The sequence below is a fragment of the Armigeres subalbatus genome, chromosome 1, assembly GCF_024139115.2.
Source record: "Armigeres subalbatus isolate Guangzhou_Male chromosome 1, GZ_Asu_2, whole genome shotgun sequence".
Classification (NCBI taxonomy): domain Eukaryota; kingdom Metazoa; phylum Arthropoda; class Insecta; order Diptera; family Culicidae; genus Armigeres; species Armigeres subalbatus.
Window position 1 is genome coordinate 96,914,746 of NC_085139.1, and position 25,335 is coordinate 96,940,080.

General features: G+C 39.4%; 1 protein-coding gene across 5 annotated transcripts in view; it reads right to left on the minus strand.

The window, feature by feature from the left end:
• The window catches only part of LOC134203312 (uncharacterized), a 73,163-nt gene that overhangs the window by 11,918 nt on the left and 35,910 nt on the right, over positions 1-25,335 (minus strand). For 3 of the 5 annotated variants that reach the window (XM_062678197.1, XM_062678189.1, XM_062678209.1), the window contains 5 exons: positions 17,843-18,561; positions 16,920-17,780; positions 16,683-16,863; positions 7,342-8,069; positions 7,103-7,277 (listed from right to left, as the gene is read on the minus strand). The exons of 1 other annotated variant lie outside the window; for it this stretch is intronic. In XM_062678197.1, coding sequence (XP_062534181.1) covers positions 7,103-7,277; positions 7,342-8,069; positions 16,683-16,863; positions 16,920-17,780; positions 17,843-18,561 — 2,664 coding nt within the window. The remainder of the gene's footprint in view (positions 1-7,102; positions 7,278-7,341; positions 8,070-16,682; positions 16,864-16,919; positions 17,781-17,842; positions 18,562-25,335) is intronic. One more of the 5 variants, XM_062678204.1, reaches the window with a different exon arrangement.

A 25,335-nucleotide genomic window follows, 5' to 3' on the forward strand; every position in this document is an offset into this window, starting at 1 on the left:
TTCTTAGTTGAACGTTGCTGTAGGATTCCAGCGGCAATGATTCCTGATGCGCGTACTTTGCATATAGATTACCATCCGGTAGAGATCGAGAAGGAAACTTTAACTCTTTCACCGTGTAGACCTCCTTCAAATTATGCAGACTGCTTCCCCTATGTGTGCCAGAGATGTTGAGCGAGGCTATCTTGGTCCACAGTTCATCACAGACACAAGAGGTACGTCTCGCCATTCAGGTTTAACTCCATCGCCAAACTGTCCTCCATCAGTGTTAATGATGATCCACTGTCTAGAAATGCGTGAGTGCGGAGCTCGATACCGTTGTTATAGAGAACTACTGGAACATACTGGAATAGAACGGCCTTTCCTCCTCCTCGATGCGTATTGCACGACTCGACATCCGATGACCTTTCGACGACGGCTTGTTGGGGAACGCTGTTGCTTGAACCAGGGGATCCCCCCCGTTTGTCCTTCCCATCGTTGTGCAATAGCCGATGATGTTTGTATTGACATCCGTTTCTCCCACATGGCTTCGCAGACTTGCACGGACCACGATGATTGTTCAGACAACTGCGGCACAGTTTGTGCTCACGAAGTGTGTCCCAGCGAGCGGAGAGACCGAACGAAATGAACCGCTTGCACTTCTCCACAGCTACGCAGCGTCCCTGGCAGACGAGACAACCGTTGTTTGTTTCCAACTGCCTCGCTTTTGGAATTACTTCAGTGTGCGCGTTCAAGAATCCATCATCCTTCCTACCTCGGCGAGATTTGCTGTCTATGGCGGTAGAAAACTGTGGCATGGTCACTGCACTCGCTGCCTCTGCTAACTTATACAACCAATCACTGAATTCGGACAACGTTACGACACGAAGAGATTGTCGATGTGTCGCCCAGTTTAATCTGATCATCGGAGGAAGCCGTTCGGTCAAACTATGCAGAAGGGTGAGGTTGCATAAGTGCTCCTCTAGTTCGCAGGCCTTCACTGTCGCCACCATATTGCGTACAGCGAGAGCAAAGTCGACGAGTGTCCCAAGGCGGTCCGCCTTCGGGGCCGGTAGATTGTTGATTTTCTGTAGAAGCGAATGTACAACGATTTCCGGGCGACCAAACAGCATCTTGAGTGTACCAAGCACTTGCTCCAAGTTGCTAGGGTGCAACAGCTGACATCTCACTGATTCTAACGCCTTACCTCGTAAACACTTCTGCAGTCGAACCATATTCTCTTCAGGTGTAAACCCGCAAAGATGCGTCGAGTTTTCGAAGGAAGCGAAAAACAGAGGCCACTCCTCCGGTTCACCGGTAAATACTGGTAGCTCCTTCGGTACTGCATGGCGAGCGGCAATTTGGCTTTTGTTGAGCAGCGTCGCTCCTCCTGTTGCAGTAGGATCGTTGTGGAAAGCTGACGGATAGTACTCCGGACCGATTGGTTGTAAATTACCAGTGAGTGGGACAAATGTGGAAGTTTGCTGATGCTGATTGCCATGAGGATGGGAAAATGCAGAAGCATGCGAATAATAACCGCGTTGACGTGGAACGAATGAAGAAGCTACAGGACGATGTATGTCTGGTGGTGGGCGGAAAGATGGAGAGTTCGATTGCAGATTGCCAAGCGGCGGAGGAAACATCGAAACGTTCGGTCGATTATGATCCACAGGAGGGAAATTCGAAATTGGCCGCGAGATTGGAACAAACGGTGATATGTTCCTGTTCTCAAGAGTGGAACGTGGAGGCAACTGATTGTGACACACTGGAGATGAATGATACACTGGTGGCACCACGGTGGCCTGGTTTGTCCTAGTAGTCCTGCATTCTTGTTCATTCACGGGATTATCGTTGATTGGCGACTCCAATAACAGCTGAAACCTACGCAGCAAGTATCGCTGCTCGATGGCTTCCTGCTGCTCCAGGAACTGGATACGACGGTCCGCTGGCAGTCTGTTAATAACCTCCACTTCTGCAAGCGTGCGTTCTACAACGGGTGGACACGAACCATGTGCACGTGAAATACGCGGAAGAGGTGTGGGTGGGGGAGCGTCGTGTAATGATGTTCGTGGACGAGGGGTTGGCACTATTGAGGCTCTTGGCGGGGGCATCGGCGTTTGTGGTGGTGGCAGGGACGATCGTGTAATTGGCTCACCTGTATTTGCTGTCGGTGGTATTGATGATAGTGGCAGTTGTGGAGCCGGATTTGTAGCTGGCGCTGGCAAGCAATCCGGGCAGCTCCAGGACACATTAGCCACGTCTTCATTAACTCCGACACAGTCGAAGTGAAACCACTGATTACATCGGTCACAGCACACCATCTCGTTGCAGTCTGGAAGATTACACAGCAGGCACGACTGTTGTAGGCTTTCTTCCAGCGCCCGATTCCGCCTTGGGTTCCTTCTATTGGCCATCGTAGGTAGATCCAGAAACGAAAAATTTAAGATTGTTGCAGATGCAACAAGGAAACAATTTCCAAAATTTCAATCTGGCTTTATTTGCGCGATTTAGCACCGCGATTAAATTTTTCTGTAAATACATTTTTTTTCTATTTAGTTTTACATTTAGGTTAGAAATATAACAACTCACGTTTGTAGGTTTCCGTGGGTTTGTATGGATGTATCTACCAGCGACAACCGTTTATGCGAACAAGTCTTTAATTTTAAGTACACGTATTAGTTTTAGTTATCTTTTCGTACTAATTAGACCTAGTTACCATTAATATCACGCGGTATCACTGGCTGGATCCTTAGCATGTGGGACCAGCTTACTGACTCACTTGTTCATCCCTGTATATAGTATTTATTTTAGTTTTTAAGTTCCAATTATTTGTGTTTTGCTAGCTTACCGTATCAACTTAGTTTTAAGTAGAATAATTTAACAATTTATAGGTACGAATAACAAATTACTAGTCAATTTTACAATGCTCTATACAATAGCCATTTGGTATACAAAACTTTTACTGTTGACAGCTCCCATCAAAACAAATCGCAGTCAACTTCAGGCCGTTGAGTGCAAATTGTCACTGTAGGTATGTCAATTAGGGTCTCGCCGACATTTCTCACCAACACGAACGCAGGTTCGTGGTTGCAAACAATCCCATTTGATTTTGCCGTGACAGCTGCTCGTGGTTGCAAACAAACCGAGTAAAAGTGTGAGTGAAACGTGCGTATACGTACACGATCGCTGAAAGCCTAATTAACCCTGCTTCGATGTAGGTGCTGTGTCACGCTTAGGGTGTGCGCAACAGACCCCATGCAAAATATGACCTCAATCGGACTTGATTTAGGGGTGCCTAAAATTCATCAAAGTTTTGAAATTTTACAAATGAAAATTTTCCCAAAGGGGCCATAGGAAAAGTCGAAAATGCATGAAACGTCGAGATCTGATGGTGTTTAAGAAAAAAATGATGAAATCGATTTCTTCTCTTAGAACATTTTTGGAACTTTTATTTAATTTGTTTCCCTTTCCATACAGCTACCAACGCTTCTGTTGTTATTTGCGCACTTTGTTTAGCAGTTTGTTTCTCAGCTAGCTAATGAAACATGAACTTACGAAGAACTTCACCATACGACGGCAAATTAGATGACTTCAAGCATAATTTTTCATAAGGACGTATGTAACAAAAGTAAACAAAACGAGGTTTTTAATACAACATGACAATCACACGCGACTTTATATAATACGCATCGATTTTACTGATGTTAGATCTTAAAATTCTTTAATTTAATCTTTTTGCGAATCGACGTATGTAGAATTTTCGATTTTTGAAGTCTCACTGTTACTTACGTCGCTTTAACATATGGGAACTAAGAGCGACCTATGTAACACAAAAGCAAAACAAAACAAAAATGCAGTTGCGTCAATCGTGCGCTAAGGAAAACCGACTAATGTACAGCGACGTATGTACAGCATACCGGTGTATGTATAATTTTATCGTTTTTCACAGGGAATTTGAATTAGCTGAGCTATGACGTGCAGCACGCTTATTAAGTGCCATGTATTGATGCATGCCAGCGGAAAAAACATTGAAAAAATATTTAGTTTTTAAACAGTTTTAGAAAAAGTTGTGCTGCAAAGGATTTCTCGAATCATCATAATTGTTACATACGTCGTTATGAAAATTATGCTTGACTTGCGAAACAATGGCAAATATTTCTCAACAAACAGAATATCCTCCATTTTATAAAAATTAATAATAATATACAATATGACTGCTTTCACTTCTAAAGTTCAAATAAATACTGGTAATGGGAAAACCTAGAATGGATAAAAAAAGTTTTGATTCATTTTGAACAACCCTAAATCTTTTCCGATTTAGCTCAAATTTTGCATAGGGGATATTTTAGCTACGAAAACGTTTGTGTTAAAATTCGATAAAATTTTTTTTATCATCTGAACAAATTTCTAAGTTCCAAAAATGTTACCATTTTGCATCCGTACACCATGAGGCTAAAACGATGATACTTTTTTATGCCCAGGGAAGTCGAGTCAATTTCCAATCCGAAAATGGCCTAGACCGGCACCGAGAATCGAACCCAGCCACTTCAGCATGATCTTGCTTTTTAGCCGCGCGTCTTACCGCACGGCTAAGGAGGGCCTTTTGAGTCATTTGGCATCAAAAACAAAATTCGATTTTCGACATTTCCGCTACCCTTACCACCCCCCCCCTCCCTTCATTTTTTTTTCCTGGGTCAAAATTTCAAAAATTTGATGAAATTAAGGAACCCTTAAATCAAGTCCGATTGAGGTCAAATTGCATGGGGTCATATTCTGGAGTAATGAAACTTGTGAGCAATGTCAATGTTTTAGAAATTCGAAAATGTCGTTTTCATTGGCACCCTAATATCTATCTATCTTCTTTCTCTTCTTCTTCTCTGTATATAAAAATGAGTTAACATTCCCTCTGAGGCAATATAACCCACGAACGCGTGGACTGATATTCGAGTTTTCTTCACTAACCTATTCGTTTTGGGATCAGCTGTGTTTATGTATATAAAAAGATAGAACATATTGCTGGGAAAGTTTAACAATTGCAAAATACTAATACTCGTAAATTCTGTAGGAAACCATTAAGCTCGAATCGAAATCGATCTAGAATGCGACGCTGCAATCGACTACATGATTGACAGGTCGAAAAAACAACCCGAGCAAGATCGGGAAGGTTTGCCTAGTTATGTATACAATACAAAGTTTTAGAAAAAAATACACAATTATCAAAACTCAATCGATAAATTTTAATTTTACGCTTTTTGTCCGGGGTACCCTCGAGGGCCAGCAAAGGTACAAGGGTACACGTACCCCAGGTTGAGAACCGCTGCTCTAGGATGAACTTTTGGAATTGGCCACTTTTACGGACTTTCCGGATCTCCCAGGGGCTTTCCGATGACCATTCAATAATTAAAATGACCCATATATGTATATATGATAGCAAATAGAACTGCAAACTTTGATTTTGGTTCAGGTTCCCTGGGGACTAGAGAGGTCAATTTTTATAAATCCCCTTGGCTTTCGTTTGGTGCCAAGAAATCGAAAATCGGTTCAAATTTGAGTTTTCAGCATCGTGATGAAATCTTGTGTCAAAATATGCACAATTTGTCAATTTTTTTGTGGCGCCTCTCCTAGAGGTCGCTGGAAGCTGATTTTCTATGATAATCCCAATTACCAAAGTTAGGAAAAATCTGAATTTTTCAGATTTTTATCCCGCTGCGTCACAAAGTTATAATATTGTTTTGGGTGTGCTTAGGTCGAAATGGAGCCCAATGCACTAAGAAGGTTAAAGGAGGACTTATCAAATACAAACTTTTAAAATTTACGCCATATTACGCACAAAAGTGTGCTTTTAAAGGAATCATAGGTATATTCATTTGCTTTACTTTTGAAAAGAAAACTGCTTTTAAACAAAGAAATAATTATCTTCTTCTATTTTGGTCATTATGCCAAACGGCCCCTTCGTAGCTTAACACCATGTTCCAAAGATTATGTTCATTATTATGTTCATCAAGATTATGTTCATGCCAAATAGCCTTAGGTTCGATATCCACGTGGCGTCTTTTCATTGCTGCATGATGGGCCTCAGCGTGGCTGCGCCGATTGTGCGACGTTGAAAACACGCTACTGAAGCATCGAGTCAAGGGTTCACATTATGTCAAATAAAAAATAGCACTTTGACAGACCCTTAGCCATCAAACTCGTTATGGCGAATTGCATTATGTATTATTTAAATGATGTGCGCCCACGACGTAGAGTAGTGCTGTCAGGGACTGTCCATATACCACGTGGACAATTAAAGGCTGAGGGGAAGGGTATGGCGAATGTCCCCGGTTCATACAAATTTTTGAAAATTTATATGAGCAATTGTCCACGCTGGGGGAGAGGAGTATTGAAAACTGATCAAAACCTGGTCACGTGGTATATGGTCAGCACCTGATAATCTCTTTCTCAGGTCCAGATGAGTGAGTTTTGTGGGGTACCGATGGCGATACCTTCTAATATAAAACGGAAAAATCGCACTCCGAAAAAGCTGTCGATATGTAATCACGTCTTAATATGTTTACCATTAGGTAATCCGACCAAAGTCTGACATGTTGACATCAGTCTCATCATGCTGTCAACATGAGGCCAAATAGAAAACATATCTTGATATCGACATCAAATTGGAATCATTTTTTTCCATAACTTTGGTCTCCATGATTGATTAATTATTTTGATATCAGTTTGCTGTTGATATCTAACTTAACCAACGTCAAAATCGCTTTTCAATTTCTCTCATCGACAGCAGAAAAAGTTGTCACAGTAAATTTTTTCTGCTGTAGATTTTGTCATTTCAATCGTTAAAACGGCGAAAAGAATATCAACATAAATAATCAAAATCAGCGGTTCCACAATATTAAAACAAGTGATGGATTTGATCTCCAGCTTTTTCGAGACACAACATCCGAAGCATTTTTCCCACACACGTTTGCCAATTGGCGACCTGGTATTTGTTAGATGGCTGTTACAGCGACAACTTCGCAAAACATGTCGCAAATCACTCTTATTCCACCGCTTTGTTACTGAGCAAGAGAAGTGCACACTCCGAATCATTGACACAATCCATGATACCCGAAAAACCAACGGGATTTACCTGATGCGGTCCTTTTCTTCGCAACGGGAGCTTTCTTTACACTGTTATCGTTAAGGATACGATGCCGAACTGTCAACAACAGCATTCGATGCTCAGACAGCCTAGGATCGCAATCTACACAGCGGCACTTGGGACGCAGGAAACGATCAATAATGGGCATAATGATGTGGCTAGTCTGGAAGTAAATTTATGTTTAAGGATCGATCAGTAATTCAAAAGATCGATTCAATCTGTTAAACCTGTGCCTGTTGGTCGCCTTTTTGCCACGTGCATGTAACACTTTCACATGGTCCAAAGGAGCTACACAGTCGCAAATCAAACTCCTGCAAAATAAGCTTGAGGCCCTCTCCATTCGCGTTGCTGAACGGATGATAGAGATGATTGCCGATGAAGCTTTGCAATCTGGAGGGCATATCCTGGAAGCCGATCTGCGCTTGAAAATCCCCCATTATAATAAGGTTTGCACGACTCCGTGCACCTAAGCCACTCAAGATTGTGCTTAATGATTTAAACTCAGGATCGGGAAGTAGTCCATCGACTCCCGCAGTATGGGCATAGACCGATATCACTATTACCAATTTCCCATAAATTGGCACTTTCACCCAGCAAATATTATCAGACCACTGCTTGAATTTGCACTGTTCTGCCAGATCGTTACAAACAGCGATTGCAGTTCCACCTTTTGTGCCGATTGATGCCCCAATTTTATGAACGTTGAACCAGATATAGTGCTCGGTTCTGAAAGTGTTCGTTGGTATTTGCGTTTCCTGGAGACACGCCACGTCAACCTCCTGTGAGTGAAGGAATCGATCAACACGTTCTGTAGCACCCCCCATCACGTTCCATGTTCCGATAGTATGGGGGCGGAGGTTCGTAGGTTCTTGAGGATCTTGAGCACACTCATCTGTTGCCGGATTTGCATTATCTTCCGATGTATACTGGGGATTGACTTTTGATGGAGGGGTTTCTGTAGAAAAAAACGGGAATGAATGTGATATCTAGCATACCAGTGGAGCTGTATGCTATAGTGAAACAGGACAAATAAATTTCGTCAACGAATGGGAACAGATATGTTTACAATGTTTGCTAACTCGATGTGCAGGCAATCACTATCCTTCGGTAAGACTCAAACTCACGACGCGTATTTCGCCACTAAGCAACAAAGGACTTCTCTGATTGAACAGAAATGTTTCCTTTTTATTATTGACATTACATTCCTTATTAGGATATTTTTGCTTAGCAGCTGAGCTGAGGGTTCATTCAGCACTAACACGATGATACTTATCTATTATATCGGCACCAACATTTCAAAAGGGCGAAACAGCGCTCTTCCTTGAATAGAAGAGGATTCGCTGCTTCCATTAGTGGTGCTGGATGGCGTAGCCGGGCTCAAATTACCCCACCAGCGACGTGAGAAGCTCTTGGTTACAAAAGCAGTGTTGCCATTTTGAAATGTTGGAGTCGATATGTCCAGGGAAGTCGAGCAAATTTCTAATCCTAAAATTTCCGGGACCGGACCGGGAATCGAACCCAGTCACTTTCAGCATGGTCTTGCCTTTTTGCCGCGCATATTACCGTACGGCCAAGGAAGGTCCCCATCAACAGAAATGTGTATTTTTCAATATTAGGATTATCTAGAAATCTATATTTTAAAAACATCACACGTTGAAATCGACCATGTACAAAGTTTAGTTGTTTAGTAGTTAATTTTATAGATCAACTATTTTGTGCTCTAAATTGTAAAGAAAATGTAATTCTTTAAAAGTTTATCGACTTTGGTTTTATTTTTATGTCAGAAAAAACGGTACCTAAGACCTCTGAAGGCCGAAAACTTGCGCGCAAAATATAAAGAAGTGTTTGGATAATCCTGAAAAATTTCCATCTTATTCTTATCTTATCAGAACATCAGCAAAAAAGGCACGTTCTCTTCCATTCAGGAGATTTTTCTTCAATTCACACACATTTTTGCTTTCTACATCTCGTAGAACTCCCTTTTTCGATATCTCTCTATCTCGATGTGCTGTATTAACTTTGCTCTGGATTTACTCTCTTTATTGTGATACTAGCAGGCCCGACGAACTTCGTTTCGCCTAAAATTGATTAATTCTCTTATTAGTTCTCGAGCTATGCAGAACTTGTTGTTCCATTTGTATGGAAGCCTCCGCTTTCCAAAGGGGGAGGGGTCTCGAACCATCTCAAAAACTTTTGCATACACATTTTGGCGTCGATCGGTTTAGTAGTTTCCGAGTCTATAAGGTTCAGACAGACAGAAATTCATTTTTATGTATATAGAAGAAGAAGATTTAAGATTTATTACAAAGTTCTAGGCTACTAGACCATCTTTGGACAATAACATACACACCAAAAACAATAAATAATAAAATTTTGTCCCTGGAGTATACTGCCAGTCCCATGTACATAGGAATCCCAGCAAACATGGAACAAATATGCGTATGGCAGCAGTATAGGCCTTAAGGTCTATATGCATAACCGAAGCGCTAATATCTCTTTTTTGAAAATGGATCATGTCCATTCTAATCAGTAGAATAAACTGGAGACGCTTCGAGTAATTGTTCCGTTTCAGGCCATCCAAAAACTTCCTGGAGTATTAGCCTGGAGGTCTACACGCGTATCCGAAGGGATGATATTTCTTTAAACAAATGGTTTCTGCCCTATTTTATTCATTGAACCAAATTGGACACGCCTTGAATAGCTGTTTCATTACAGGTCATCCAAGAATTCCCTGGAGTTTGGGCTTCGAGCTCTACACGCGTAACCAAAGGACTGTTATCTCTTTTTAAAAATTGATCATGACCTTTCTAATCCATGGAATCAAATTGGATACACCTTTATTAACTGTTCCGCTTCAGATCATTCAAGAACTGCCTGGAATTTTGGCCTTAAAGTCTACACGCATTATCAAAAGGGCTGATAATTCTTATAAAAAATGGTTCATGATATTTGATCCATGAAAGCGAATAGGATACGCCATCAACAACTGTTTTATTGCAGACCATCCAGGAATTCCCTGGAGTATGAGCCTTAAGTTCAACACGCGTAACCAAAGGTCATTGGTCTCTTTGAAGAAAGGTTTATGCCCTTTTTCATTCTCAGAGCCAAATTGGATAACCCTTCAGCAAATGTTCCGTTTCAATTCATACAATAATTCCCTGGATCACATGACTTAAGATCTACACGCATAGCCAAAGTCCCCTAATAAATTTAAAAAAATGATTGATGCCCTTTTGATCCATAGAAAAACAATAGATATATCTTCAACAATTGTTGCATCATAGTTCAATCCAAGAATTTTCTGAATTATAGTTTTTGAACAGCTTGAGAGCTGTTACCCTTGTCCAATAGTTCATGCTGTTTGTGATCCATAGAATTCAATTGGATGAGCGGTCATCAATTGTTCCATTTCAGTTCATTCAGAAATTCCTTAGGGCTTTTATCTGTTCAGAAGCCCTTTGCAATCAATAGAACCAAATTGGATACGCCCTAAAAAATCCATTCCATCTAACATTTTCTTGAACTATTATATATTATTGAATCTTTCCAAAAATAGATCATTTGATCCATAGAACCATATTGAATAATCATTAAACACCTATTTTTGATTCAAATGATCATAAAAAGCATATTTTATTTCTAAATTGTACAAATAGATTTTTGATTACGCGTATTAACCTTGGCCTGAACTCAAATCCTTGGAATCCTTGGATGGCTTGGAATGGAACATGCATTCAATTCATATCCAATTTAACTCAAAGCTTTTTGCATTTCTAAAAGGAGCAAATATATATTTCGTTACGCATATTGACCCTTTTTTTCTGTTCGGGTGTGCCACCAGTTATGTATCCTTAGTGTATAAGTGCATGTAGAATTACTTCATTACGATTGAGAAGCAATGCAGTATCGGTTTCTATACAGTTTTTGTTTTGTTTTTTCAAGAGTATCATGACAAGGTCCCGCTATTTAGACCCTTCACAGAGAATAATCTCATTGAAGGCGCGCCCCTTATCAATCTTTTCTTGAGAAAACAGAACAGTAATACTGTTATTTGTCAATGCATCGGAGCCCTAGCCACATTATTGCCTTGCTTCTAGAATATCACCAGTAAAGCTGCATACCCGGGATTTATCTCTAACTACAAAACCATTTCTAGCTAAATAATTTGTTCAGTAACAAGAATTTTCGTGTGTTCCTCTCACTACCATTGTTCACCAGTTCATGAAGGGTTAGTACGTATTTGAACCCCTAACTCGATTTTTTTTCTAGCTATCAGTTCAGCCTAGGACGATGGACACTGAGGTTTTTTAACTTATTGCTTGGAAAGTTACTTCCGCTGCAGAGTAAAGTTAATGTTGTTATACTTCAAAAACACAGCTGTTGGTAGCGAGGACTAAATACGATGAATTCTTAATTACCACAACTTATTACCCTAGCTCGAAAAAAATGGATTAAGCTAGCGCTCTGTTTGGTAGATTTTACACCGTAACACACTACGTAAAAGTGATCTACCGTATTACGGGAATTGCTTCTAACCACATCGGGTTATAAACAGTAGAATACTCTGAAAGGTCAGCAGAATACCAGCTCTTACAGGTAATCTATCAGATATCGAAATATGATAGTTTACCTGCAGTAAGCAATCTGATAAATAATGTTGGATCAGTTCAATGATATACAGAGAAAAATTAAAATTTTTAAAATTTAATAATCAAACCTTCATGCCAAACATTCTCTATATCAAGAAGAACAACTCGAATGTACTTCATACTTGTTGCTCATCAGCAAAAAATAATGAACCACCATTCTATTGAAAAGGTCAGAACACCTTTTGCTGTAACGCAAGTTCGAATATCGCTTCGACTCGAAGAGCAAAGCCAATGTCTGTTTGATGAGAATAAAATATAAATCAGTCTGTAAACCAAATAGGACGTGTTCGGAAGTGAATATAAAACCGAAAAATCCATACAATTAAATATTAAAGAAAGCAAACTTATTATGCGATAACTACAAGCCTTATTGGACTTTTGTCAGGCTTCAAAATTAGAACAACTGGCGTTTTTCCATTTATCTGGAAAGTTTGCCAGTTTGAAACATTTGTTAAAGAGATTAACCAAATAGGATAAAGGACTCAGATCCAACATCATCAAAATTAGTTCCCAACGAAGGGTCGGAAAAAATTCTCTTGATTGTAAATGTCTTCAAACATTTGCGTGACCTGATCCTCAATAGTGAGACCTAGGCCAAAATTGTAGGCACTCTCTGACTGCTGAGCAAGTTTTACGCTGAAATTACGCTGGATTTGTTGCGAGTTAGAATTTAAAGTTTATCTCTCAACAAATTCTTTTGCTGCCCATTGCATTGAAAAGGCAAGCAAGCAACAATGAAGTAATATTGTCCAAAATTTGTTTCAACGGAAACATTCAAAGTTTCAAAAATTACGGTTTTAAACGAAGAAAACAACTTATGTTTGATACGTCTATGAATGACAATGGCAACCCCACCACAGGTCAAATAATTTGAATATTTTTCGATTGAGAGTTCAGGTTTTACATTTGTTTCAGTTATAATGGCAATATGCACATTATGAACTGTTAAAAAGTTGAATAATTTTTTTTCCTTGCTCTTTAAAGAGCGGGCATTCCAATTCATAATTTTCAAACTTGAAAACAAAAATTTTGATCCATTAAAACCTCCAATAATTTTTTTTGCGCACTTTTTTCCAACCTGCTTCAGTTTTTTTATTTACTTTGAGCATTGCATCAATCATGTGATGTAAGTGTTCAGTTAACAAATCAAAACCGGAAGCAGACTTACTACCTGAATCAGCAAGTCACCGTTATTTTCCGTTGGGATATGGACCATACCTCATTTTAAGAAGAGCAGGGTTCGGATTTCTCACTCACTCACGCGACAACTGATCACTCCACCATGCATTTTATACGGATAAATTACAGTGCGATAAACTCCGGCACAAGCGATAGTGCGAAAAATTGTTATCCTTCTTCCCATGTTTCGCGAAAATCAAATGCTGCTTACTTTGCCTCTCCAAGCTGATTGAATCTGACGATGCGCCACGATAAGCAGAAGGTTCAATACAGCAGTTTTTCCCATCGCTTCATGTGGTGGCGTGGTTATAGTGGGCGCTCTAAATATTTTAAAATTGTTTTGGGTTCGAATCCCGTTGCGGTCCTAAATTTTTGTAAATATGCTTGTAAAATTTATCTGGTGAGGCGACGAGAAGGAAAATTTGTAAATTAAAATTAAATTATCCGGCGAGCCGGCGCTCACGAATTTATCACCCGCCATTCTATCCGGATAAAAATGTTGTGTGAGAATACTTCCTCACAGGGGACCATGAAAAAGTAATGGATTAATCGTTTTTATTCATATGAGTGAGAATTCCGAAGCCTGAAGAAGAGAAATTTTTACCAGCAGCATACGTGAGTATAAATAAAAAATTTGAACTCAACGAAGTGCCCGCTACCGTTTTATTCCGCAATTTGAGATACAAATTCCCCAGATAGTTTCCTTGTAGTCTCTTCTGGTTTCTGTGAGTTGATTTCCAGCCTCATATACAAATAGTACGTGCATGTGATCAGATAGAGATATTTCATCTGAAACAAGCCAATTTGTGATTTTCTCCATATTTATGACTACACAAGGTTAATACGAGCACTGCTTGCCTTATGACATTTGAAAAGGTAGGTTTATTTCCCCTTTTTTATTCCTTGTTGGGTATCTTCATCACTGCGACCAGTTTGTTGATCTATTATGATACATTCCCCTTTTTTTAAGCTGAGTCATAATGACGTATCACTATTATTATTAGAGATCGTCATCGAATGACTAACAGCATTATCCCAGTTCGGTACTACACTTCTTATGAATTGCAATACCGTATAGGGATTTGATCTCTAGATTTCTTGAAGAACTTACGTCTTTGATTAAAAAGTGCCGGACATCGGCATAAAAGATATTCAGAGTCCTCACAAAAGCGACAAGCATCATCTTGAAGTTTCCTAACAGCTTCAAGTGATAATGGCTCTGACAGTGGCCTGTTATAAGACCGGTATACATGCAAAAATCTTTTTTAGAAAGATTTAAGATTTAGCGAGTCACTGAAACGTTCGGAGTGATAAATCGCTTCGATTGCCTAGCAATAAACGTGCTACTCCAATTGGTTACAACCTTCGAAGATTCCCAAGTCTTCAACTCTGCTCTAAGAGAAGAGGCGGATGTAGCACAAAAAGGTTCTGGTCCCACAAAATCCTGAGATGACCCGAGCCTTGCCAATTTATCGGCTCTTTCGTTTCCATCAATTCCGCAGTGACCCAATATAAATTGACTTTATTACTTTACTTACTTACTTATGGATCCTGTACACCTCCGGTGGTGTAAAGGGCCGACTTGAAAGATCTCCATAACTGACTTTATTACGACAAGACAATTTTTGGAGTTACTGAATACACTCCCAAACAGTTTTGGATGTGCATGTTGCCGATTTCAGAGCATTTAAAGCTGCTTAACTGTCGGACATTATGCATATTTTTGAATGTCTTTAGTTTCTGCGTAAGCATATTGAGGAGCATTCTAGTATTGCTTGAATTTCTGCTTGGAATACAGTTGGCCATGATCCCATAGGAGTTCATACGTCTTGTTCATTCTTGAACCATCCGTATAAAAAATAATCGAGGTTGGTCGGAGGTCTGGCCTCCCCTGTTGCCACGAGTGACGTCCTGGATCGAATACTGTCGAGTGAAGTTGTATTTTTTTCATCCAATCTTCATTGTTCGACACTAAGGGGTTTATTCTAATAGTTTTTAGAATATGTACTCAGGTGTCCTATCATGTCACCTTCGGAGAGGTTTACGGATCTCTTTATCCTGGGATTCGTGGCCGTGCGGTTAGCGACGTCAATCGTCTAGACGCATGGGTTCGATTCCCGCCCCGGTAAGGAGGAAACTTTTCGTGATCGAAAAATTCTCCACCGGTCCACTGGGTGTTATGTGTTCTGTCCGTTGTCTAGGTGTTGAGTGTTCAGTCTGTACGACCTCTGGTCGAAGACGGTGTGCCTGTCTTCTTATTTTTCTTTTTAAAGCACTCTTCTCCGCTTCTAATTGTATCAACTGATGCAAGGGAAGTAGATAGAGTAGTGCTTCCAGTGCTTTCGTTGGTGTGCTCCTCATTGCACCAGTCATTGAAAGAGTTGCTAGTCTTTGAAGTTTTTCCAACATTGATTGGCATGTGTACAAAAATACATTTGAGAGAGTTGGTTCTGAAAATGTATTGAGAGAGTTCGGCTGGTACCTGGTGCTGGGAATTTGGTTTCATCAGTACCCGCTAAGCTGCGGTGGACGACGGAGGTCCTTCGTAGCTTAGTAGGGAAAGCACCTGTCTAGCGAACTGGGGTCGTGGGATCAAAGCCCACCGAAGGGCGGTTACCCTCCAATACCTTTTCCGAACTAAATCTATCACATGTTGTACATATGCATAATCAAGTTTCAGACATAGTAATTAATTTCCACTCCGGGTGGCTTAATACCCGGCATATAGGCAATTAACTTTGAATGTACTGACTTTATGTGTTCGTCAATTATTTTTTCCATTGTTTTCAACATAATGGATGATAAACTTATTGGCCTAAAGAATTTCGGGGAGGTTTTATCCTTTTTAAATGTGACCCTGACTTGTCGCCATCCAGTTGGAATGTAGCTCAATGATAAGCTAGCCTGAAATATTTTTGTTAAGATAAGTATTAAGGTTGCCTTTCCCTTCTGTAGTAGTACAGGAAAAATTCCATCCCTACCTGGCGACTTGAAGGGTTCAAAGGAATCAATCGCCCATTCAACTTTTTCCTCAGTAAAAATGTGTTTTGCCAAAGCACAAGCATCATACTTGGTTCTTTCCAATCCAGACGTTTCATTCGTTGGGTTGCTTCATCATAACCGCAACAATATCTCGTTCAATAAACTATTTAGGGTTACTGTAACAGAATTTGATTTGTTTCTCATTTTTTGTGATTTTTCATCACTGAATCCCATAAAAGAAGCGACTAAATTAGTCCTGTACGAATATATGTTTACCTGTTTTTTAGTATTTGGTGGAATTGTCTAAAAATATTTATATAACTTTAGGGTTGGAACTAATGAAAATGCTTAATTGGTTCAGGGAGGAGGGTATTTCAATTAGAATACGAATAGAGTACGAGCAGAAAGACCTTAGGAGTATCACAAATAATGCCAAAGTCTGAAGGGGTACAAAAAAAAAAGTTGAGATCAACCCATACATTTGGACTCTAACGCCGAATTTTGATCGGAATAGTTAAATATAATGACGAGAAAAGTGATTTTAGTGACTTGAGCTTGAAAAAAAATAACTTTTTAGTGACTGACCCGAAGATAGTGATCCGCTACCAGGCCTGCAATTGGATCTACTACACGAAAATGGCTAAACAATAATCTACTTCCTGATTTCCTGCAGAAGTTTTTTTTTACCACGGTCGATATTTAGCAACATTGTATTGATCTGTTCCCATTCATCGTGTCCCAATAAAGATCGGATTTACCTGAATCAGATTCGGATTCCGCAAATTCACCGTTGTTACAAAAGCCAGAAGTTTCACCTAATTTAATCGAAGCTCTCATCAAAAGTATACGATCGTTCGAAAAACCGTCGCTAAAACTATCGATGCACATACACGAAGTTTGGTCGAATATTCCCATCGAGGGCATAATGATGTGTGCGAGCTGGAAGAAACCGTATTAGGAAGCAGCACCGGTTTTTAAATCAAATCAAATACAACCTGTTCCTCGTCGTCTCCATGTTTGCTAGTATATTTAACGCTGGGGCATGGTCCAAAGGAGCTAACCAACTTTAATTTATACGTTTCCAAAGTCTGCAAGATTTGCTCTCCATTTGCATTGCTGTAATCGTGACACAGATAATCCCCTACTAGCCCTCTCAAGCCGGGCGCCATATCTCTGTATCCAATGTGAGCGTTCATATTACCAAGAACTATAATATTCGCTCGCTTCGATTCCGGCATATTTTTGATCATATTATGCAAATGCATGATCTCCTTATCCGGTTGTGAAAAAGTTCCTTCTGTACGAGCATACACAGAATACACATACAGCTCCTTTCCTGCGATCGGCATCGTCATCCTACAAATATTATCCGAAATCCGATCGAATTTGCATTGTTTCGCATATTTCATACGAACTAATATTGCAGTTCCGCTCTCTAGTTCAGAGGTGTTTTGTTTTACTGTGGGTTTATTAACGTTGTACCACAAATAACTCATCGTTCTGAGCGAACGAGATTCCATATGCGTTTCTTGAACACAAGCCACGTCGACGTGATGTTGGTGGAGGTATTGGTCAACGTCATTGCGATCGACTTTCCGGAAACATCCGGACACGTTCCATGTTGCGAAAATAACGTGCTTTGCATCACTAAAACAGTCTTTTTTCGCTTGAGGTGCCCTTGTGGTAGCAGAACTAATTTCAGTTTCAGTTTTGGGTTTTGGGGTGGGCAGGTTTGAAGCAATGAAGCCAGTTTCAAGTAATAATATTGGACGATCGACGTCAAACATCTCGTCACATATGGTGCGACATTTTGGCTTGACAAGCCAATTGATATCGGGCATAATGACGTGATCAACCTGAAAGAAAGCACATCATTAAAAACCGATCGATAGCTTTGAACAATAAAATGAATCGCAACCTGTATACGCTCGCCAAATGCTTTTCCAGTGCACTGCACGCTCAGAAATGGTCCGTATGAGCTGATAAGCTTCATATTTGTCTCTTTCAACATTTGTTTAAGAACTGTTCCATTGAGATCGCTGGTAGGATGCAAGAGTTGCTCGCCAATCAGGTTTTGAATATCAGCTGAATCTTCAAATCCAATGTTAGCATTAAAGTGTCCCAGTATTATCATGCAGGCACGCTTCTCTGGTTGCATTCCTTCGATAAATGATTTAAATTTGATCAAACTCGGAGAAGGTTTATTATTGGGTCCGACACCACCAATACATACAGAACAAATAAATAAAGATTGCCCAAATAAATTAATTTCCAACAGGCAAGTGTTTTGTTGATTACGTTGTAGTACGCAATTTTTCTTCAGATTATTATGAATAAGCATCACAGTTCCACTCTTCTTTGGAACACCGTGCCAGGTATAGGACCTTGTATCAGCCCTACGCCCATTCATCTGTGCATCTTGAAGGCATGCTACTGCGACATTATGCTTGTTCAGGAATTTATCGATCATCTTATAATCAGCTTTCTCAATTAATTTGGGCAACCTCGACATTTTCCATGTTCCCAATATGAGGTTTTCGGTTGTATTTTCCATAGATGAAGGATTACTGGACGTTGTTATATTTCCACATTCTCCCGATAGGTCAGTCGTCTTTTGTGCTGTGATGTTTGCCCTTTCTGTGGGAACAATTGGAAACAATTGAAGTTTGGTGTAAATCCAAGCGTTTATCATCAACATAAAGCGTATGGCGTCATCATCTTTCTTTTTTTTTAGGAAACCAGCCTAACAGATAATGATTAAATTTCGCGACTGGAAAGGAATCACAACAGGGTGTCTACTCATCTGTAAAAACAAAATTCCCTGATTTTTCCAGGTTTTTTCCAGGTGTTTTACATTAATTTCCAGGTAAAAACAAACGTGCCATATATAGATTTTAGCAGAAAAATAATCAATTCAAAAAAGTGAATATTGCGAAAAATATTTTTTAAAGAATTTTTTGGTAGCCTCACATAAGAAATGTTGTAAATTACTTAAGAAATTTCTCCAGGAATTCCTTCGCAAGTTCACCCAGAAATTGCTTCAGCCATTCAATCAAAATACCTTTAGGAATCACATAGGAAATTCCTCCAGGTATTCTTTTGAAAATTTCTCCATAGATTCCATCGGAAAATCCTCCGGATTTGAAGAATTGCTTCAGAATTTCCTCCAGGATTCAATTTGAAAATTTCTTTGCTAAAACCTTAGAAAACATCTCGTGAAATTGTTCCGGAAATTCCTTTAGAGATGCATTTGGCAGTTTGCTTGGACCTAGCAGCCAAGGTACCGGTACTATAAGTGTCAAACGGCCAAGTTATAGCCTATTCAGATTACGCCATTTATGATCATAAATATCATGATAAACAACAACCTGATGCCATCCTCATACATTCTACTTTCTTTCTCAGGTTTAACACGATATTTATTACGATAAATCATCAAACCGTAATCTGAATAAACTATTAAGCTTACACCCAATATTTTTTTACACGGTTGGTATTCTTTGATTTTCCGGTTAACCTGATTTTTCACAGCTTTTTAAATACCACCTGAATTTTCTTTGATTTTTTGTGATTTTTTTCATGGGATTAACTCAATACCAAATTATCAAAACGACTTATCTGCTTTTGTAAACAAAAATTCAATCGTCGATTTGACGAATCTGATCGCACTCCCACGCAAACCAACACCACCAAAACGTAGGTGAGGCTTTCTGCTACCTGTTGATGGTGTTGGTTTGCGTGAGAGTGCGATCACATTCGTCAAATCGTCGTTTGAATCTTTGTTTACAAAAGCAGATAAGTCGTTTTGAAAATTTTGTCTTGAACTAATAGTTTTATCAACGCTAAAAGTCGTAATCAACTAAACCCCACCCGTGTAAAAAAAAAGAACCGGGTGTATTGAAGCATATTTTGGCAGAATAATTTCAATGGTTACAGCGCCACTAGCGTTCTATTACTGCTTTATTGTAAGAACCTTCAGGTTCCCTTTCGGGAATTTCTTAAAGAAACCTTAAAGAAACAAAAAATCGTCCGAAAATTCGTTTTGAAATTCCTCCGGGAATTCTTTTCGGTTTTTATCTTGTAAATTCCTCCAGAAATAATTTAAAAAATTACTAATCATTCTTATAGACACTCTTTTAGTGATTTCTTTGAAAAATTCCTTGGAAAACTGATCCCGAAATTACTTCGAAAGTTCCTCCAGGAATTGCTTTTAAAAATCCTAACTAATTTAGTGTTTTTTTTTAAATATATTCCTAAAGAATTTCCTAGGGAATACTCAAAAGAATTTACAAAGTAATCCCTAATTGATTTCCCGAATAGATTCTTAGATTCCACCAGAAATAGCTTCGGAAATTCTCCAGAAATTCTTTTGGAGATGGCAAAACGTTTTTTGCGGAACAACGATCCATTAACGTGCACTACATTTCAATGAATTTTATTTGTTATATTTATTCAAACATTTTTAATGATTTTTTAATCTTTTGAAAGAATTTCACTCATGATCACCGAGTATTGAAATTTCCCTGATCATGTCGGGAATTCCCTGATAATTCCAGGTATTTTCCAGGTAGAAAGAAAAATCCCTGATAATTACAGGTTTTCCAGGTTTTTCCAGGTAGTAGACACCCTGCACAAATTCTACGCGAGTCGTTTTTACGCGACTATTTTTCCAAGGATTTAGGGATTTACGCGGATTCTTCTTTGAGGTTTTTTTTCGTGTGTATGTATCATCAAAAATGTCGGGGGATGCGTGAAACCACGAAAAATTTTCGTTTAGGTCGTTTTCGACGCGGTTTATGGGATGGGATGTACAAATATTGTGAATGTGTACATTATTTGACAGATTTTGATTTGAAAAATGTATTGGAGATAACCGCTTTCCCTTCGATGGGACTCGCGACGCTCAGTACGCTAGACTGGTGCTTTAACCAACTAAGCTACGAAGGACCTCCGTCGGCCTTTTCAGAACATGAGCAGCACTTATTTCAGTGCACATTTCCAACCAGTTCTCGGCATAAGCAATATTTCACTCAATCTCACAACGTCTTACTCTTATTCTCTCTCGGAATGGTAGAAAATGCGGTGAAAAAAAAAATGATCGTACCACGACAACGGGATGCCAGATGGTATTATTCATAATAATTTGTATTTGCTTGAGAAGATACATTCACTCATTGAAATTTCTTCTAAACACTTCAAAACAATATTAGTTTGAAATTAAGGGAATTAGAAACAACATGATAGCGTCAACGTATTAGATAATTTTCTTATAAACGATGAAGGATTAGATATCTATGTAATAAAAAAAACTACTAAAATTTTGGCTAGAAATTGTTGTGCCGAAAAGAGTTTTCCTGTTGTTAGTGCTTATATGTGTTCATATAAGTTCTAATGATACGAAACAATAAGAAGGATTGAAGTGCGTGAGTTAAGAATTATTGTGTGGTGAATAACAACTTCAAGCAATGATTGTATTTAGAACTGTGACGATTTACAGGTAGGTGTTCATATCGTTTTGTCAACATGAAAAGACTCACTCCGACGGGCGGTGTTGCGACGAAAGGCGAAACTTTGAAATCTACATTTTTATTACAGTCGACTTGACTACATCTCGATGTTCTATATCTCGATATCTCTCCCTATATCGATGATTTCATCGGTCCCTTCGATTTACATACATTTGGGCATTCTACATCTCGATAACCTCCCTATCTCGTTATCTCTCTATCTCGATGTGTTCTAATCGTATTTTGTTCTGGATTCACTCTCCTTAAGTCGATATGTTCAAAGTTTTAGGCTACCAGTCCATCTTTGGACAATAACAAACATAGCAACAACAAGAAATAACATTTGTTTTGTTGTCGTTCTTCATAGCAACGAGCTTTTTTGTATCTAGTGCCGATTTCAATTTTCCTTCCATTTTTCGATCTCTCCCTATCTCGATGGTCCCTTCAATATCGAGATGTGGAGAGGCGACTGTATCTATCAAGATGAATACACCAGTAGGTGTTCCAATTTGCCAAATTCACGATTCAGCCATCTTGGATTTTAGTACGGGAGAGCCAGCCGGTTTGTTTGATTGTATGTCATACCCCAGAAACCCATTCCCCAGAAATTAACTCCCCTGAATGCACTACTCCCCAGAAAACCATTCCCCAGAATACCCCCATCGCCCGAAAGACATTCCCCAGAATACCCTCATCCCCCGAAAGACATTCCCCAGAATGTCCTAATCCCCAGAATACCATACCCCAGAATGCAACATTTCCTAGATTTGACTAAATACCACACAAAAAGTTCGTATGAATACTAAATACGATGTCGTTTGGCATAAGTCCGTTTGGCATAATGCCATTTGGCATACCGAGTTGAATGGCCAGGGGCCATTTGGCATAAATACCATTTGACATAACGACCGTTTGGCAAGTAAAACAGTCATAATGATTTTAGGGCATTTGGCATAACGACCATTTGGCATACAAATTAAAAGAATCATAAAAACTCTAGGCAGAAGCTAATACCGGGTAAATTTCAATTCAACTTTTTTAAATGAAGAAATGATGTGCTAATTTGCCTTATTCCTGAAAAATTGTGATTGTTTAAAGTTTTTTTTTCAAATGCGTACTTTGAATGGAGGAATGATCTACTCATTAGATTTCTTCCAACCAAATGCGTGCATGCTTTCTCGTTATAAGGAGAAATCGTGAGCATTAAAAGATGGAATCATCAGGTCATTTATCTTATTCCGTTCGTATGCGTAGAAAAGAAGTCATATACGTTTCGACTTTTGCGATCTTTGAAAAAAAGGAACATCTAGTTTTCTGCCGTCTTTCGGAAAAAGGCTTACTTTTGAAGGAGTCATCTACTCTTTTGCCTTTTTTAGGGCAAATGCATACTTTGAAAGAAGGAGTCATCTACTCTTTTGCTTCATCCCGGGCAAATGCATACTTTTAAAGGAATCGTCCACTCTTTTGCCTTTTTTCGGGCAAATGTGTACTTTTAAAGATGGAGTCATCTACTCTTTTGCTTCATCCCGGGCAAACGCATACTTTTAAAGAAGGAGTCATCTACTCTTTTGCTTCATCCCGGGCAAATGCGTACTTCAATATAAGTATTTTTGCATAGAAATATAGAATCTAGTATATTTAAATAATAGAAATGTCAGCGAAAAACATAGTTTCTAAGACTGATACCTTTTTCTGGGGAACGGGTCATTCTGGGTTATTGGTTTCTGGGGAATGGGTCATTCGTGTTTTTTTTTTTCTGGGGAATGGGTCATTCTGGGGATTTTTTTCGGGGAAATGGTGCATTCTGGGGAATATCATTCTGGAGAATTGGTCGTTCTGGGAAATGGAATTCTGGGAAATACCATTCTGGGGAACTGATTCTGGGGATTGGTATTCTGGGCATTGACATACAACCGTTTGTTTTCGTTTTGCACTGAAAATAAATTTTTCACCCCCGCCTTCTTCTCTTCCACAAACTTGGCAGATTGGAGCACCTAGTACTGTATCTTGGGATCTATAATTAAATTAATCAGGAGTAGAACACATGATTGAATAATATTGAATATTGTTCGAAATAACATCTTCTTCTTCTTATTGGCATTACATCCCCACACTGGGACAGAGCCGCCTCGCAGCTTAGTATTCATTCACTTCCATAGTTATTACCTGCAAGGTTTCTAAGCCAAATTACCATTTCTGCATTTGTATATCATGAGGCTAACACGATGATACTTTTATGCCCAGGGAAGTCGAGACAATTTCCAATCCGAAAATTGCCTAGACCTGCACCGGGAATTGAACCCATCCACCCTCAGCATTGTCTTGCTTTGTAGCCGCGCGGCTAAGGAGGGACCCTATTGTTCGAGATAAATGGGAGACGTTTTTTTATTACCTATATCGCATAGAATATGAATCATTTTTGGAAAGATTTAGCAAGAAAATTCTCAGAAGACCTGGAATTATATTATTTTTGAGGGTTTACCAAATTTGGTTCTATAGAATACAAAGCGCATTATCCATTTTGAAAAAGAGATAACAGCTGTTTGGATACGCGCACAGACCTTAAGGCCTAAGCTCTATGTAGTTATTGGATGAACTGCTGAAATGGAAACATTGTTGAACGCTCATCCAATTCAATTCTATGGACCACAATTAGCATAAACGATTAAAAAATCTAGCAACTCTAAATTTTCTAATTATTGATGAAAATTGGGGGTTTCGAAACAGTCTACGTAGGGGGACGGAGGATATACCAACAGTCTACGTAAACTTTTTTTTTGAAAACAATCTGTAATTCTTTGCAAGTAGGAAGTCCGTGGGACATTCTTTGTTATTTCCACGTGAAATTCGTCAGACTGACCATAGAAAGTTATTCGGAAAATATTATACGGAATTCCCAAGGAAAATTATTTAAATTTTCAAATAAAAATTCTACGAGTTGCTATAAAAAAAATCTTTGCAATTTCCGTATATAAAATTATCCGCAATTTTTAGGAGAAATTTGCCAAAATTTCCACTGAAAATTCACGGAAATTTATTTGCAAATTCTTTGGGATTTTCTCAGGAAATTGCACAAAATTTGAAGGGGATTTTTTTTAAATTTCTTTAATTGTCACCATTCTTGTGAATTGCCGGTGGAAGCATAATTGTCCCATTATTGCTGGGATTCCCATTAATGGATCCTTTAGCGTATATCTTCTTCTTAATGGCATTATATCTCCCACTAGGACATTCCCGCCTAGCTGCTAGGCGTTCAATCAGCACTTCCACAATTATTAACCGCGAGCTTTCTAAGCCAAGTTACCATTTTTGCATTCGTATATCATGAGGCTGGGGCAGCAGTCCAAGGGCGTGCATTCTTATGTCATGAGGCTAGGGCAGCCGTCCAACGGCTTGACTACCCCTCCCCTGGGGTCTGTCACTCAGGGAACAGTGGGCTCTGCTGAATCTCTCAAAAAAAAACACAAGTGTCCGTAAGCAGACTATATCAAAGCAGCTGTGTGCCGCTTCAAAAGCACAAGCCCAGGGAGTGCCATCGGCAGATCAGGGTTGATCCCAGTAAGATCCTGATTATGGTATACTGATTGCATGTTATTGGACTAGGGCTGGTAGTCTGGTTGTTCTATTCTCTTAGTAAGGCCGGGTGGCACCGACCTGAAACGGCGAATGGGCTAATGGTCAGGCTGTCTTCCGTGGCGGACATTGTAGCACGCGGTACAATCTTGCCACTCCGTTGCCAGCTGAGTGTGAGTAGGCTAAGATGCTCTTTCCTGACTAGCGCTGATCCGGCTCTGAGCACAAAAATGTCAACCCTCGCATGGCCTCCCTGCATGCCGCAAGGTATGTATAGAGTCCAGTGTTGTAAAATGTCATTTGCATTCGTTTGTATAATTTTCCCAGAAGG